This window comes from Carica papaya, chromosome 7 (genome assembly GCF_054855325.1).
Source record: "Carica papaya isolate Zhongbai chromosome 7, ASM5485532v1, whole genome shotgun sequence".
Taxonomy (NCBI): Eukaryota; Viridiplantae; Streptophyta; class Magnoliopsida; order Brassicales; family Caricaceae; genus Carica; species Carica papaya.
The window spans coordinates 3,098,373-3,116,872 of record NC_142315.1 but is presented as its reverse complement, the minus strand read 5'-3'; the positions used below and the strand labels follow the sequence as shown (position 1 = coordinate 3,116,872).

At 37.0% G+C, this 18,500-nt stretch overlaps 1 protein-coding gene across 7 annotated transcripts in view; it reads right to left on the bottom strand.

Moving 5' to 3' along the window:
• The window catches only part of SFR6 (sensitive to freezing 6), a 35,283-nt gene extending 18,284 nt beyond the window's left edge, over positions 1-16,999 (bottom strand). For 4 of the 7 annotated variants that reach the window (XR_015813276.1, XR_015813277.1, XM_088207396.1 and 1 more), the window contains exons 1-7: positions 16,271-16,999; positions 11,833-11,901; positions 11,177-11,265; positions 4,750-4,862; positions 4,461-4,562; positions 3,392-3,482; positions 685-1,281 (exon numbers count right to left, since the gene is read on the bottom strand). Coding sequence is in view for 5 of the 7 variants with exons in the window: in XM_088207396.1 (XP_088063522.1) it covers positions 685-1,281; positions 3,392-3,482; positions 4,461-4,562; positions 4,750-4,862; positions 11,177-11,265; positions 11,833-11,901; positions 16,271-16,638 (1,429 nt within the window). In the remaining 2 variants the exon portion in view is untranslated. Of the gene's footprint in view, positions 1-684; positions 1,282-3,391; positions 3,483-4,460; positions 4,563-4,749; positions 4,867-11,176; positions 11,266-11,832; positions 11,902-14,072; positions 14,763-16,270 lie in introns of those variants that run through there. The other 3 variants (XM_088207398.1, XM_088207395.1, XM_088207399.1) reach the window with 3 other exon arrangements.
• Between the last annotated feature and the right edge of the window lie 1,501 nt (positions 17,000-18,500).

Below are 18,500 nucleotides of genomic sequence, written 5' to 3'. Positions count from 1 at the left end.
AACAAATAAGCTAAGAATTTATGCTCCACTCAACTAAGCCTTGACCTGAATAGTTGCAGTCAGCTACATAATTATTTTTCCTACAATCGATCCTCACTTAAAATCATAGAATAGATCCAAAAGAATCTACATTCCTAAAAATTAATCAGAAAAGACAAATAACTTTAAGAAGTACGAACAAGCCCAGGTGGCATGTCAATTGCATTTCTTAAATTAATGTAGCTTGCTTGATTGGGGAGCTATCACATGCCTTGGCTGCACGATACCTACATTTCCAGCCCTCACAATACGGAAAAATCTTAACTGTCAAAAATTGAAACAACATAATTCATTAAAGAATTCTATGTCAAGATATTTGCGGAGGCACCATGCTATTTGTTTTTGGAAGAAGTTGAGGCACCATGCCCTGGAAACATGGTAGAAGTTCCCTGTTGATTATGCCATCTAGCAAAGACATGGTGTATCATCCTTTTGAAAGATGAAAGATACGAATTTAGACTGGTTGCATGGAGTAAAATTACACGTATTATGTGGGTATTACAGGTGATAAACAAGCATGAGAAAATGAGAAACAAACAGAAGAATTTATCAATTAGACAATGCACAAATACATGTTTTAGCATATGAATGCATGTTCTGTTACTGAGGTAGCATGATAATGAGATAAATGTGTAAGAAAAGTACCCTCAACTATCACAACAGCTATCACAGATCCGCCACGAGTTGGATCAAAGGCAACTGCAGTGACTCCAGAACCCCATGTTGTGGTTGCAGCAGAGACAGCTGCAGCCTCAGGACTCACGTACCCAGAAAAATTTGAAACTGGAGAGCAATGAAGTGTCACTGCATCACTGAAATCTTGATCAGTCAACTTTCTTCCTTGTTTTGCTTCAGATATCAAATATTCTTGCCAACAAAATAAATAGGCAGCCAAGGGGGCAAAGCCTGCCCAGCAGGGTGGACTAACAGAAGGTGGAATTCCATTGCTCAAACTGGTCTTTGGTGCTGCTTGAAATCCATTTCCAGGACCAGGAGTGACCTCCCAAACAACAACAGTGGAAGGGTTCACAATTGGAACACCTGCCACGTGCATGGCACCACTGTCTGTTATGATGGCATCTGCAGCCATAATTCCACTAGGCCCAGCCCCCAAAATTCCTTTACTCGTGCTAAACCATTTAGAGGATGTACCACCCTGAATAGGAGGCCACTGGGACCAATGAAGTTGAACAGAGCCTGAAGAAAAAACGGAGCAAACGCACAGAAAATTGGGCCACCTAGCTGAAACAAAAAAACTTCTTTATCAGTTTATAGTACAGAACAGGTGGTTTTCAACATTAAAGTTAAAAAATAGAAATAATGGGTCAATGATATGCTAAAGTATATGAACTTCTACATTGTGTATGTGTATGAGAAGGTAAATGAACAATTTGAAAAAAAAGAAAGAAAGAAAACTACTATCACAGTAAAATAATATATGCATTAACATTTCTGACTTTTCTGTGTAAAAATACAACTTTTTAATAATCATATTCCTGTAACTACAGATATTGTACAAGCAAGAAGCCTATTTTTTGATAAAAAAGAAAATAATTCTTTTATTTTCGACATAACAGTGAGTATAATAATAACTGTAGGAAAATTCCTCAGTCCTTTGACAGAAGAAGAAATATTCTTGGAGAAAAGAAGAGAGAGAATCCAAAAACAGAAGATAAGCTATCCTCCAACAGCTTCCTAACTTCAGAGGGTCAAAACAGCACAAAAAAAAACAAAAAAAAAGGAACCAATACAATGCTGTCTCCCAATTTCTATGTAACACAGAAATAAGAGTATCTGTAAAGTAACCATAAGTCTTTAGCTCATAGGGTGACCAAAAACGTCATCGTCTCATAAAAAAAACTGAAAAGCAAAGAATTGGTTATTGAAAATCTTGTGACTCTGCTCCAACCACAAAACCTAAAAATCCACAAAGAGCACTTCTCTCCAGAGGGCTTTAGTATCCTTTCTCACACCCTCCCCATGCATGTATCAAATAGCCAGTTACGGAAAATCACTCCAATAAAGATGGAGCAACACACACCAAACCAAAAGTATCAAATAGCCAGTTAGTGAAAATCTCTCAACCTTCCGTCTTAACATTAGAAAATGAATCTTCACAAAAATGAGATATTGATTATGAAATCCCACTGATTATAGAAATTTTACTTGCTAATTAGTTTCCTATTTTTTAATTTGTAACAGCTATATATACCCATGTATATGCTGATTCTTAATATATAAGAAATTCAATCTCTCTAAATTCCACATAGTATGAGAATCCTAGGTTTTCTTCTAGATTTCGCTCGGCTTTCTTTGTTGTTAATACTCTTGTTTTCCATTCTAAAAAACCAACAGAGTTTTTAGCCTCGTTTCCTTGAAGACGCCCTAGCACGCGTCTGTCTTACCGCATGCCTATAAACAATGCATCACCAGTTCACGGGCAGCCTAGTATGGGTTATTGTACTTTCCTTAAGAGGCAAGCTTTTGACTTGGATGAGTAAAAAGTAGAATGTGATTACTGGATGAAGTGCAGAGGCATAACTTAGGGCAATGACACAAGAAGTCTGCAAATTATTATGGCCTAATATAATTTCAAAAGATTTAATGATCTATAAGAAGGGCCTTTTAGGACACCAAGTCTACCATTAACATTGCTCACAATACTAAGGTGGGAAGGGCCAAAAAGTCTGTCATCAGTATTGCTCACAATACTGTACAACATGATATAACAAAGCACATTGAAGTAGATAAAAACTTCATGAACTAATTTTAACTCCATATATCTCAACTAAGGGTCAAACTACAAATGTGCTAACAAAGGAACACAAAAGTACGAATTTTCATTTTTTTTTTAAATAACAAGTACTTTTTTTAAACAAAAAGTATAAAATATATATTAAATCATCGGCACTAAGGGAGTACTACCCATTTATAAGATATTTACAAGTCTGTTAGAGTTGAAATAACAAGTATAACGTGTACCATTAAGTATGAGCACTCAAATACGAAATTCCAGTGACTTATCTTCAAGATGGGAATAAAATATGCATATTCACCATCTTGAGGGGAAGTGTTGAAAAATCCCCCAATCTTCCTAAAAAAATAGTGAATCCCAGTTAGGGAATCTCAATGGAGATTTAATTTGTAATAACTAAATATATCAATATATATATATATGCTCCCTTTCAATCACAAGAAATTCAACTTCTCTCTAAATTCCATAATAACATCCACCTGGAAGCACACCTGCTAACCGGCAATGGATGGTCATTATCAACATATACATAAAATGCACAACAAGACTAAAACTATGACCTGCATTGTTACAAACACTATAGAGTGAAGAACAAACCTGAAGTTTGAGACTGTTGAGAAAGAAACTTTTCCTCAAAAGTTGACTTTGGGTTTGAGAGAGAACTGGGTTTTGAGGAAAGCCACCTATACTGATTTAAAACATGCCAGACAATCCAGTGCTTAGAACACCAGCATCACAAGTGAGCAGAATCTAAAAGAAATTGCATTTATAACTAGGAAAACAATAGAGTCTAAGATAGCAGATCTACAAAGCAGAAGTACAATGAAATTTATTTGTTATATGCCAGAGACTCAAAACTCCTCAAAGAGACATCAATCACACATAAAATCAACCAGAAAATTTCCATTAAAATTCACATGTAAATTCCAAAAGAAAAATTGGTTTGTCCAACACCAATTTTTCTTTTGAAGAATATCTCAAAGAATAAAGTACTGTGGCTCACTGATGGCAACCATCCAGATGGATAATGAAACCACCATGAAAGCTAAGGACAATGCTAGTCAAAATATCAGGTCAGGCTATGTGCGAACCAGGTAAAAGGTAGCCACAAAAATGCTAAAAAGATTTGAAGTTCATATATTTTAATAACAACAGAACTGCTTCCTACCCCCAACCATCCCCCGCTCAAACAAAGGGACCTAGAACAAACCATTGAAAAAATGGATTTATATTTTTAATAATAATAACCAACAATAATTTTGAACGATGGACTTGTTTGGTTTATATCAATTTGCCCATATGACAATTTCTCAGTATGCCCATCACTAGGATTACACAAATTGTATTTTGAGTCCTTAGAATTCCTGAAGGTTTCTGAAGTAAATGCTTGATAATTCAAGCAACTACATAGGGTCATTCAAGACTACAAGTTCCACTATAGACTAATCTTAAAAATATTGCAAGCCAGAGCCTGCCTGCATTTTATGAAACAATCAACTCCATTGAGCATCATTTTAGTTTGTGACCTCTCTATCGTACTAATCATAAATAGATGTATTAAAGAAGTCAGACAACAAAATTATTGAATTTTGGGCAGTTAAATACCAAGAAAACTACAGACTTGTTGAGATAATCAGATATATCAAAGAAAGAAATGAAAAACAACCGGAGACACCCCTGCCAGCCACTTTGTAACAACCGCAATATCCTGCCGCCACTCATGCTCACGCTGCCAGCAAGTAGCATCCCTGACCAGATGAGGTGCCCCCTGGAAGAACAAACCACCACTACAATTTAATAGAGGAAGAGACAAGCATTTATAGTAATTCAGAACCATAAGGTAGATGAGTATGATTGAAGGCAGTTGAAAAAGGCTAAACCAAAAAGGACGGTGTCCAATATGATAATAATCAAGTTAATAACAAGGCGTCTAGAAATCAGCAAGATTAGCTTACTTGAGAAGGCTGGGTCCAAATAGTTACCCTCCCATGAAAATTAGCTATTAGTAAAGCACGAGGGCATGAAGTAGGAGACCACTCAATAAATTGAACAGAATCCCTAGGAGAATCTGCAAATACATCCAGTTAAACTCATTGAATTTAGAAATCATAATATTAGAACCTCAATGAAGAAAAGAATAAGCAAAGGCTAAATTTATAAATATGATTACATAGTAGGGGCAATTATAATGTCAATAAAAAAAAAACAAACCAAATAATGGATGAGGTAAAAACAAAAAGATATGCAGTGTCATATTTCTGGCCTTCTGGGCTCAATCATAAGAGGGACTTTCTAAATGATAGGAGGTTAAAGGCAAACGGGTTCAACAATAAGGTCAAGGACTGGTGGAGTGAGACCGACACAAGAGGTAAAGCAAGTTACAGAGTCGCCCAAAAGATGAAAATTGTTAAATCTGAAATCAAGAGATGGGGCACGGAAGAAAGAAAGGAAGGCATGAATATTCAACAGTTATTACAGGATAGAGAGGAGATTGACAGGAGGGAGAGGGAAGGTGACATGTCCACTGAAAATCTGATTCGCAGGGAAACCCTTAAGTTTGAGTTGCAACGCTAACAATCTACAAGTGGAGGAAATTTCTTGAAAGCAAAAATTGAGATCCAGATGGATAAAGGAGAGTGACGGGAACACAAAATATTTTCACAATGTGGCAAATCATCGCAAAAGAAGAAATTAAATGCAACAGCTGGAGATCGATAGTCGGCTCGTACAAGGGAACAAACAGATTAGGCAAGAGGCTAGAAAGTTTTTCTGCAAGCTCTATAATGAGGAATTCAGTTGGACAACTAAGATTGATGGTGTACAGTTTAGGGAGCTAGATGAGACCAATCGTCTAGCATTGGAGAGAGAATTCACAGAAGATAAGATATTTGTGGGTTTAAAGCATTGTACTAAAGACAAAGCTCCATATCCGAATGGCTTCAATATGGTTTCCACTCAAAAGTTCTCGGAGGTGATGAAGTAAGACACAGTACAGCTGCTTAAGGAATTACATGAGTCAGGGTCTTTTGTTAAACCATTAAATTCCTCGTTTTTGGTTTTCATACCCAACGTGGAAGAGACTATAAACATGAAGGATTTTAGATTCATAAGCTCAGTTGGAAGCATTTACAAACTTATTACAGAAGCATTAGTCAGAAGGATGACAAAGGAGATGGATAAAGTGGTGGAAGAAAGTCAACATGCTTTTGTGGATGGCAGACAAATTATGGATACAGCGCTTGTGGTAAATAAGGTGGTAGATGACCTGTTCTATCATAAGAGGGAGGGAGTCCTTTGCAAGCATGGAGAAGGCTTATGATTGCAGTAGCTGGGGCTTCGTAGATTATATGTTGAAGAGGATGGGTTTGAAGAAAAATGGAGAAAGTGGATTGAATCCTATTACACTCTAAGTTCCTCTACAGTTATGGTGAATGAGGCCCCATCGTCTATTTTTAGGGCTTCTAGAGGCCTCGTATAGGAGGATCCATTGTCTTCTTTACTTTTGATTGTTGTAATGGAAGCGTTAAACATGATGTTACTAAGAACGAGAGAGTTGGAATTATTCAAAAGTTTAAAAGTAGGCAGAGATGATCATATGGATGAGGTTACGAATCTATTTTTTGCGGACAATACTTTAATCTTCTATGTGCGAAAAGAAAGTGCCATGCTTAATCTCATAACCATCCTGTTGAGTTTCCAGGCGGTTCAAAGCGTAACAACAATCAATCTAAATCTGAGATGGTGAGTCAGAAGGAGGTCAGCAAGGGTGCTAGACTATAAAAGGGTGGCAGGTCAGCAAGGGTGCTAGACTATAAAAGGGTGGCAGGTCAGCAAGGGTGCTAGACTATAAAAGGGTGGCACTACCGATCAAGTATTTGGGATTATGTCAGGAACCATTTAGGGTATAATAAAAAGAGGGGTAAAATAAGAAATTCACCTAAGGACAAATTGGCAAAAGCATAGAGCTAGCTAGGGTTAGGGTTGACAAACCCTAACTAGCTCATTAGGACCAGCATCCGCCGCTCAAGCCATCACCTCCCACGGTCCCCGCTACAAGGCGTAACGGCCACCATTTCTGGCCATTAATCTTGTTGTTTTCTATTGTATTTTGGCCTATAAAAGGCTCCTCTTCGATTGTTGTAATCATCATCAGTAAAGAAATAAAATAATCCCCTCATCTCTATATGACTTCGGTCTTCTTTTCTTCTTCCCCTTTTCTTCTTCTTTTCTTCTTCAGATCAAATCCCATGTCTAAAGGTTCTGACAATGTGATATTAGAGCAAGAACCGACTTAATCCTTCGCCGAAGTCACAACCCACACTCAATCAAAAGGAAGACCGCGATAATGGCCGAACCAGAGAAACCCGAGATCGTCGAACTCTCAGTGCAAGAGGTAGATCAGAAGCTTACTTCTTTCATGGAAGAGGTATACGACATGAAGAGGGAAATCTGCCAGCAGCTGAGCACCATCATGGAATGGATCTGCGGGACGCCCTTCGAAGATCGGTCAAAACCGCCGACAAATGCGTGTGAGGAAGCAGATCTGCTTCCCTTCCCGAGTGACACGAACGGGTGCAAACCCCGGACACCAACGAACGAGTGGCCGAAGTCGCAGACGGGATCATGCGAGGAAGGGGGTCTGTTTCCCCTCCCCCGCAGGGCGCAAAGTGCAGGGTGTTCACCCTTATTTAAGTATGATCCACTAGATCGAACCGGACCCGTGGAGGAAGCGAATCGAACCGGTCTGGACAAGACTGAACCGAACCAAACCGGGTTGAAACGGCCCAACCTTACCAGAACTGGGTTGAACCGAACCGGTCCAAACCAAATCGACCAAATGGACACCATGCACTACACTGGGTCTGGCCAATTCCTTTCACTTCCTAAGGTGGAGATTCCATGTTTTAAAGGAATAAACCCTCATGGATGGATTTGAAGATGTGAAAAATATTTTATAATCCACAACACTCCTTATGCATAAAAGGTGGCTATTGCATCATTATACTTAAGAGAAGTTGCCGATATATGATACCGCGGATGGCAAACCAAAATTAATGTCATAAATTGGGAATATTTTGTGGAAGAGCTTTGTCACAAATTTGTGGGACCATCGCGAAAGGATTTGATAGAGGAATTTACCAAACTATCCCAAACAGATATTGTTCTCAACTATCTAGAATAATTTAAACACTTACATTCTCCCATTGATGCAGATAACTCACCACTTTCAAAAAGATTTTTCATATCCAGCTTTATCATATCCCTCATACCACAACTACAACCTATGCTAAGACTCTTCAAGCTGCAAACGTTTAATCAAGCATTCAAACAGGCCTTACTGCAGGAAAAATTTGTTAGAGAATTGTCCCGAGTTCACATTCTACTGATAAAATTGTTAAATTCGCGGAAGTATCTAAAACAAGAAATCATGACAATCGCTCCGAAGGGATATGGAACCTAGAAGAGCAACGAGTACTTGCTACAAGTGTGGAGACCAGTATTCCCAAGACACCGTTGTGCAAACAAAACCATAATGGTCATGGAGGAAATTGTTATAGAAAGGGCTCTGGAAAAAAAGGTTTTCTCAAATCAACCTTGAGAACAAGGTTGATACTCAAGGGGAGGGTATTGTCAGGAACCATTTAGGATATAATAAAAAGAGAGGTAAAATAAGAAATTCACCAAAGGAAAAATTAGTAAAAGCATAGAGCCAGTTAGAACTAGGGTTGACAACCCTAACCAGCTCATTAGGAGCTGCAGCCGCCATTAAAGCCATCACCTCCTGCGGTCACCACTGCAAGGCGTACCAGCCACCATTTCCAGCCATTAATCTTGTTTCTTATTGTATTTTGGCCTATAAAAAGCCCTCCTTCCATTGTTGTGATCATCATCGGAAAAGAAATAAATTCATCTCCCTATTTCTATACGAATTCGGTCTTCTTTTCTTCTTCTTCTCCTTTTCTTCTTCAGATCAGATCCCATGTCTAAGGGTTCTGACATATTACCTCTAAGTGCAAATTATGAAGATGTGAAAATGTGGAACCCAGTGGTGTAAAGGTTCAAGTGAAGACTAGCATGTTCGAAGAGGAAGTTTCTATCCGAAGGGAAGGGGGATTGACACTTATTAAAAGCATGTTGGCTAACCTACCTATTTACTACACGTCACTGCTAACAAAACAAGTAAAGATTACTAAGAAAACGGAGTCTATTCAATGCAGGTTACTTTGGGGCGATATGGAGGAAAGGCGAATGTATCAGTTGGTAAGCTGGAATGAGATTAAAAAACCTATGTCGCTGGAGGGCTTGAGATTGAGATCCTTTGTACAGATGAACAAGGCATTACAAGGGAAATGGTTGTGGAAATTCATGAAAGAGAATGACTTCCTGTGGTGGAGAGTGATTGAGGCCATATTCGGCACAATACATAGCTGATGGTTTCCTAGAGAGACTGCAAGAACGCACGGGAAAAGGATGTGGAGGGAAATAAGCATGAATTGAAACAGATTTCAAAAAAGAATTTTTTTTTAAATAAAAGTATGAAACTTGTATTGATAAGGTGCTAATAGAGGATCGCTCATATACAAAATTTACATCTCAATTCGTATATCTACAATGTCACCTAGATCATCAAAACAATCAAAATTATGCCCTGTTAGAACCAAAGTAGTGAAAGCAATTGTCCTTAACTTTGTTGAAATCAGACTCAATTCTATCAAAAACCCTGTTGTTTCCTTCTTTCCAGATAACCCAAAAAATTGTAAGGGGAATGAGTCTAATAGATTTATTCTTGCTGCGTAATCCCTCCCAGGCCATCAATTCAAGAATGCATTAGGTAGAGCATAGGCTTGCGGGATAGAATTAATTTCTGGAAATACTCCCAAATCGAAGGGGAGCTCTTAAGGTCAATTCTGTCATATATATGTTATTGCAAGGTATAAGGATAACACTGTATATGAGGTGTACAGAGAAAACATACGGAACAGTGAGTGGAGTGCAGATGTTGTGAGAAATCTAAATGATTGAGAGGTGAATGAATATGAGCATTTACTATGTAAACTCTCCAAGATAAGACTTAATGGAAGTAGTGATCAACCATTATGGACCTAAGGAGTAATGGTTTTATTCATGGTCTCGTCATTTTACAACTACTTATGCGAGAACAAAGTTGCACAAGCCAAATTCCCATTTCAGCAAATTTGGAAGGTAAATGTGCCCCCCCAGAGTTGCTTTCTTCGCATGGGAGACAAGACAAAAATGTATTTTGACAATCGATAAACTGATGAGGAGAAAAGTCTTGGTGAAGGGATGCTTTCTCTATGAGAGGGAGGTAGAATCCTGTGGCCACATCATGCTTTGGTTTCCGTTTACGTACAACTTATGGACTATGGCATACGGATTCTCGGGGATAAAATGAGCAATTGTTGGCTCAATGCGAGACGAGTTACGCGCATGGAAAGGCATCACCAAGTTGAAAGAAACACATTGATTTCATTCCTCTTACCTGGGTTGTATTGAAGGAGAGAAATAATAGAGTTTTTGAGAGAAAGGAAGAGAATTTTGCTACACTTTGAGATAGATGGCTCCATTTGTTGGGTCTTTTGGTAATGTGGCACCCTATTTTTTCTGTAGAAGAGTGTGGTGATTTTATTGACATACTAATTGATTTGTAAATAATTTTGTACAAAGATGGCACCCCCTTGATACTATGTTTTGATGATACTTTATACTTTTTATCTCATTCAGGAACCCATGGAAAGCTAAATTTGGAATAGTTTGTACTGAAATGGAACTTTAAAAAAAAATAAAAAGTGTAAAGTATATCTTAACAAGGTACCAAAAAGGGGTACCGCCCATGTGTAGCTTCACAATATGGTTAGAGAGTCAATAACATATCCAAAATTCTCATCACTAATAATATCATAACCTAACAAACTAGTCCCAAAATAATGAAACCATCTATCTCTTAATTTATACAAGTCCAGGTTAATGCCATCAAAGATTTTAGCATTTCTCTCTTTCCAAATAACCCAAAAGATGGTCAAAGGAATTAAATTTGCTATTTTCCTATTGACATCAATCCCTTCCCAACCCATAACTCTCCCCAGGAATAGTCCTAGAAATTATCCAATTAATTCCTAAAAGCCCATAGATCATGCTCGAAAGTTCGTATGTCACAGGGCACCAAAGAAGTAAGTGATTAAAAGATTCTTCTGCTCTCAAACAGAGGTAACAACAATTTACTATAATCTGCCCCTTTTTTCCTAAGTTTATCAATGGTGAGTATACATTCTCTGCAGGCTTCCCACGTGAAAAAAGCAATTCTCAGAACTAACTATAATATAACAAGTTAATGTACATTAACAGTGTACGATCAATACATACCGGCTATTACATTGAAGACTGCACATTCTGTTGGCCGCTCGGGAATCATAATATGTATGGGGATCCAAAATGGGTGGTTTGCATTTGAACTACAAAAAATGAATAATGACGCAACAAAAAAATTATAATCATCACATTTCATCAAAAACCAAAGCTTTCATTAACTTTCACTCACTGAAAAGGGAGGAGGCACAGAGAAAACAGGAATTTATATGCATGTCAAGGTATGTATTTTAGCAAATCTATAGAAATACAACCCAAAAGTTAACACGAAAAAGATAACAACTCTTTCTGGTTATTTTTTTTACCTACTACATGAGCAGGTGTTCAATAATCTGTTGGTTGAGATATTTCTGCACTAGTAATTTGTTCAGAATGATCAAAAACAGGCAACAATTAGAAGAAAATAACATGTCAAAAACTAAAATTATATAAACATCCATTATGACCCAACATTCAACTCCAAGTAATATTTTTGTTCCACCTTCAGCACAAATTTCATTTTCAGACAAATAATCAAACTCAAACCTGACATTTTTCAAGGCATGCTAACCGAAAAAAGTCCATTTTTGCCAATGAATTTCAAAATATGTGCTCCTACAAACATGAACAAATAAGCTACAGTTCTGTAACGGGAGAAAAGAATACGAACCAACCTTGGGATTCTTGCACAAGTTTCAGATGCACAAGCTATTCCATTTAGCTTCCCACACCAAGCAACAGCACTGAAAGAACAGACAGAAGACAATTAGCACTTAAAAGGTAATATCTAAATATCCAAAGGGGAAAAAAAGAGAGCAGAGACAGGCTCATACTGATGGACAAAACATCATTCACTTGAAAACAAGCATATAAGATATGAATTCTATGGAAGAACCGCCAGGTATCAACCCAAATAAGAGACAGCTATCAAGCCAAAGAAGAGAACAAAACAAACTTTTAGTTAGTTACTTCATATAAAGTATTTTGTACTTCTAATGCTCATCCTGTGTCTGCCATAAGTTTTGTGCAGCAACAAGAAAACTGGTGCAATGTCCCATGTAACTCTTATTTGTCCTAGATAGTAGAGGTCAGTTACCCAAGCTGCCAAGCATCCTTGTATCTAGCTAGGTGAACAGGTTAAGAACTTGAATATGAAGAGGTGCAGACTTCAGCCAACTTTCAAGCCAGCCAAAACAGAAGAGGATCACAACTCCCCAAGCTTGAAGCTGATCCCTAACGAATTACTGCTAAGTTCCTCTGATACTTCTATTTTTTGAAATATTCCTCTGATACTTCTAAATGCATGTGTCATGCAATCTATTACACTCACCAAAATGCCAACCGATATGCTTGTGCCCATACTTCAGCATTCAGAACTCTTTTTCATAACATATCTGGACCAGCAGCAACTGTACCAAGACAATTAGGCTTCCTAATTTACTATCGTTTTCTTATTAGGTTGATCATTTTAAGTTGCTAAACTAATTTAGGGAAACTTAAGACACAAGAGTTTTCTTCTTGGTAGTTTCATTGTTAGTATTTCTATCCTCTGCAGAAGAAGCATGGTATTTTATAATAGAAATTCCGCACAGAATTTTACTCTCAGTTTCCAAGTTTTTTTTTTTTTTTGAGATAATTGCTTTTAACCCCCCCAAAGCCCAACCACCTTCTGGACCAAACCAATTTCCAACCACCTTAATGCCACCGCATTGGTGAGAAGCCCGTGCTACCAGGCTCGGCACTCTCAGTTTCCAAGTTATAATCCGTAAAGCTACAGCCCAAGTTTCTCCAACCTTCTTCCCCTATATCAATTGGTATCAAAGCCAAACAAATCTTATTTAAAAGATTGCTCCATGGAAAACAAGAGTATCCGGGCTACGCCCAGCCCAAAAAATTAATCAGATGGAAGAGAAAGAGGTGACATAAAACAGGAAATACATTATCTATGCATAGAACATGAGGGAGTCCAAATGGAGATACTAGAGAACTACTGTGATCCCCTGAAGCTACCTAAAGGAAGTATTCTGAATGTTAAAACATACATAGGTTGAAGATAACCACCAATCAATAATGAAATCAGCTGAAGAATGTCAATAAGTAAGCAACGAAGGGGCTTTTCAAGTTTCCTATGGAAGTCAAGAACAAGCCAATTCAATTTTCATTGCTGAGTTTGCAAAAATCAATCAAGAAAGGGAAGATTACTTGGACAAGGAAATAAAGCAAAGTTCAAATAAGGATGCAAAGCTACTTGAATGTTCATATTAACATAGAAATTCTATGCTTCTTAGATAGACAATTGAATAGAAAAGTCTCCTGCATGTGAACAACTATAATTTTTGGATCTACATGGAGGGACAAACAAGGTCCCAGATGTGGAGGATTGTTTGATAATCTGTTTCGTCGTGGCAAACAATCAAATTTGAGGATGAGTTTTTTGCTCCTAACCTGGGGAAAACTCATGCAGGAAAAAATTAGGGTCACTAATTTACTGCTAATTTGGTTTTTCTCATTTAAGTTATATATTTATTTTTAAGTTGGGTTCTTTATTGTATTGTTTATCCTTTTCAGGAAACAAATTGCAGACAGAAAACTGTTAACACAAAATTTTCCCTTGTGGTAGTTTACTTTCCTAGCATTCCTATCCTCTGTATAAGCAGAGGCATAGCATTCTATTAAGCAGTTCCTTTTGTCAGAATTAATAGATTCTTTGCAGAGATTTTCTCATAAGTTCCTTGGTAATATCTAGATGCATCAAGCCAACTGCATGCCAGGTACTTGTGACACGTACTTGATGGTTGAGTGCCAAAAAAAGGGGGTTTGATGAGAAAGAAATGAGAGAAAAGAGAGGAAAAGGATGAAAAACAGAGAGATGAAAGGAGATTTGATGAAAAATTAAACTCAACATAAGGCTTACCATGCAAGGATTACAGAAGTACACACATATTTAAACTAGAAAGGAATGAAAATCGCCATGAATCACCAGAGTTTCACCAGGAAACCCAAGAGATGAAAACCCTCGACGATGAGTGAGGTTCTGGCCTCATTGTTTCTCTTTATATATGCCCTCTTGATCTATCACCACGTGTCCTTAGTGAATCACGGATTGCAGACACATAATCCTCCTTCCTTTTTCACTTGATGACTCCATGTGGCCCCTGTTTATCTTCAGATGATGACACGTATTTTCCCATCTTTTATAAACCTTTAATGGTGCCGGTTCTCTGTTCCCTGTTCTACTTTCTTCCCTGTAAGCTTGCTCAGATCCCCTACTTCCACCACTATCCTTTTTTCTGTGTTCCTGTCCTGATTCTGTGCTTCCCTGTCTATTTTCCTTCTGGTGCGCCTCGTTCCTAACACTGCAGTGTTCATTGTTTAACAGAGCTGCTTCTCTCACCTTCTTCCCCTCCGCCAGCAACCCATAAAGACACTTCCACCGATAGAGACTACTGAGGCCACATGTAGATTTTAAAAAGTAGACCATCTTGCAGAAAAGGATTCTTGATATCATCCCAGCCAACCAAATGTAACTTCTTGGCTCACCAGTGTCTCCCCACAAAGCCTGCACTGACTCGTCTCCAACTTCTTGGCAACCAATTCAGGAATTCTGAGGAGAGAGATGTAACAGAATAGAAAATTTTATAGGGTGCTCTTGGATAAAGTTAACCACTCCTTTTAGAGGAAATGAACATTTCCACCCAGCAAACAGCCTCTGACCTTTTGGAACAACTAAGTATCACATAACCTAGCATGCAAGTGATTTATACCAAGTAAAGGCATAGTATACAAAGGAGGCTAAAAAATAGAGCTTGCAGGGGTAGAGAGAAGGAGAGACACGGGGAACCATCCCCTCCCCTTAGTCCAAAATTTTTAAATGCTTTTTATGTAGAAATGCTGAGTTGTTCGAGATGTAATATGCAAAATCACCCTGAATCTCAACTTCAATGACATTCTGTATATGCAAATATTATAATTCCTTGCATAGAAATAAATAAAGAAGAGAAACTTATTTATCTTGATTAAAGTCATATAAGATTTGATCATAATTCACTGTGAAAAAAGTGAAAAACGTAAATAGTAGGAATAGAAAATATTTTTATCACAGCTGTACATGGGTTTGGCACCCCCTTGGTGCCATTATTAATACTATACACTTGATATTTCAAAAAAATATATTTTGTTTATCATAACAAGGAAGAAGAAAGAACTAAGCTTTTATATAAGAAGCCCCCAGACCCCATCCATTTTTTACAACTTAATCTCCTTCCCCCCTGCCTGCCCCCCAACCACCGAAACCCCCCAATTCAAAAAGAAAAAAAAAAACTAAGATATCCTCGTTGTGTTATTAACATTTTGCTTTTGGGAATCCTCACATCTAGAGAGCCTTACCCACATGACAACTTTCTCCTATGTAACAATCATTAACATAAATTATAATTCAAGAAAAAACATTGTTTTCCCATACAATGTCAAGAAATGTAAAGGAAATGGAATTATATCTCTTGATCTCAACAAAACAGCAATTACTGATCAAATACCAAACTCATCAAATGGTAGGATTTAAGGATAAGTAACAATAGCAGAAAAGAACATAGACTTATTTCGAGCTCGATTTTTTCCTCCAAATTGAGCCGAAAGGACAGCACAGTCAAATTTTTAGCACGAAAAAAAAAACAGAAATTTTAATTATTTTTCACATAGAATAGGTGAGTTGTTTGAGGCGTAATGCCACAGGTTCCCCCTCAATTTTTGGTCTTCACTGATAAAGAAGCTTACATACGCAAACATTTGATTTTTTAGTATAAATGAAATAGAACAAAAATAAACGAAGAAAGAAATAACGAATGTAAAAATTTATGTGGCTTACCTAAGTTAATATGAAACTCAATCATTATTCACCGAGAAACAAGTAAGACTTATAAATAATAGCAGCAAAAAGAGCTTCAAAACAGTCAGACGCCGAGCTCTTTACTAATTTTAAGTTCAACTTCCCTCAAGGTCAAGTTCAAAGGACAGCGCACTCGAATTGTTTTTAGCACAAGAAACAGAGACCAAACAAGAAAATAGCTGATCACGAGCTCAAACTCCAAAAATTTGTGGCAACGCGAACTGTACCTGAAATTGCGGCACAGTTCAGGAACACTCATCTTATGCTGCAAATTGGACCGAGGCTGCTTAAGCCTGATGCAAAACACGGTGGCCGGACTCACAGAATCCTCCTCCATCGGATCCCCAAGTTTCTCCATGGAATCTTCCTCAAGTGCTGCACCACTCGCGACGGGCTCCGCTCCACCTCCTTTCTCGGAGCCCTTAGCTGCCGCTCCAGCAACTGCACCTGCCTCCAACTGAACCGTCGCCCCCTCCTCCTCCCCCTCCTTAACAGCAGTACCAGCACTTCCGCTTCTCGCGGAGCTCACCACCTGTTGCTGCTGCTGCTGCTGGGGCAGTTGTTGTTGTTGTTGTTGCTGCTGCTGCTGATTCATATCAACAAAACAACAAACCCTAAAAATCTATATATATAAAAATATATAGCTCTAAAGAGAGAGAGAAATGTCGTGCTGAGTGGTGTAAAAGTCGCAATTGAGGGCGACACATAACACTGTAGAGAGAGAGAGATAGAGAGAGAGTAGTGGGGTTAGTATGGGTGGGTTTCTCAGGGGGAAATTGAATTTTGTTTCTTTTTGTTTTGTTTTTTTTTTTTTTTGTTAGGGTTTGCTTTGAAGCAGATTGGTGTGGTGTTGGAGATAAAAGATTCGAGAGGAGACGGTCTGGTTAGAAAGTTCGGTGTCAACGTCTGTTGTTTTGTGTTTCAGAAAAAGGGGTTTAGTGGGTTTGTGCTGCGTCATGTGCGCCTTACTGCTTTTTTTTTCCTCTTAACAATTCTCAGTCGGGCCGGGTAATGCTGACTGGGCGGATCGGGTTTGAGTGGATCAGGAGCAGATGGGCCGGGCTTTACCGGGACCAGGAGTGGGACACTAGTTTTTTTATTTGAATAATTAATTTGGCATATTTTTTATTTAAAAATTCATAATATGATATTTTCGAAAATATAATTAATTTAGTCTATTTCAAATTATATCGAATTTGATGAAATTTAAAAAAAAATAAATTATATTTAAACAATTATATGAGTTATACGATGAATTATTTAGAATATATAAAATATTTGACTTAAAAAATTAAATTGAGATTTTTAAACTATTCCATATAAGAAAAAATAAAATTGTAGAAAAATCAAATATTTATTTAAGATCTTAGGGTGAGCAATTAATTAAATGTTCTTCCAAAAATAATAATAAATTAAAAAAATACAAAATATTTAGAAACAAAATAAGATATTATTTTACAAATAATTTAACAGACTTTGATTTATTAAATTAATCAATAGACCGAATATATTTATCTTCACTTAAACTCATGTATGTGAAATTACAGTTGCAAGTTATCAAGTTAGTCTATAAATTTTAAATTTTATTGTAATATAATATTTAATAGTTTCTATTATAATTTTATTTATTATATTTATTATTTGTTTTAAACATCTGGTTTCACATTATTTATTAACAAAAAAAAATTAAAATGTTTATGATATGAACATTTAAATAAATAATTTTATAAAATAATTTTGACTAAGTAATTAAATTAATAAAATAAATGTGTCTTATTAACCTTTTTTTTTTTTTTTGAAAATGTTGAATATACCCATAACACTGAGTTTGATGTTACTCCTCACGATAGACATGTCAGATCTAAAGCATCCTAATTCAATTGAATAAGATGACAGTTTATTATTTCTAATATGTAAAATAATGATTTCGATCAAATAACACATCGCAGTGTCCTAGACCTTCTAATTTTTTAAAGGATTTATCTAAAAGATTTGCAATATAGCTACGAAGATGTTTCAAATATTTTGTTTAGTTTTTTACATTTTCTATAAAAATGTTTATGTCCTTGGTTTCATCTGATGGACCCTGTTCAAACCGATTCAAATATAACAAATATGTATATGTACAGAAAATGTAACGCCCCCGAAAATTTAAAATGAAATGTATATTAAAAATATCAAATGCGGAAACGAAGTCAAAATTTGAATAACATCCCTTACACTAAAACCAAAAACATGCTCACAAAATATAAAAGATCAAACTATCTAAAGGAGAAACTTGAAAGTAAAAGTTACGAATATGACTATGGAGTCTTTAGGCGTCCCTTTCGTCGTCCTCCTGCAGAACCGGCTCGGGAACGATGTCCTCTTGATCTAAAATGATTAAATAAGGAATGAGCTACACTAACCCAGTAAAAACATCACGATATCTCACCATCACGGAGGTAAAGGTGAGTA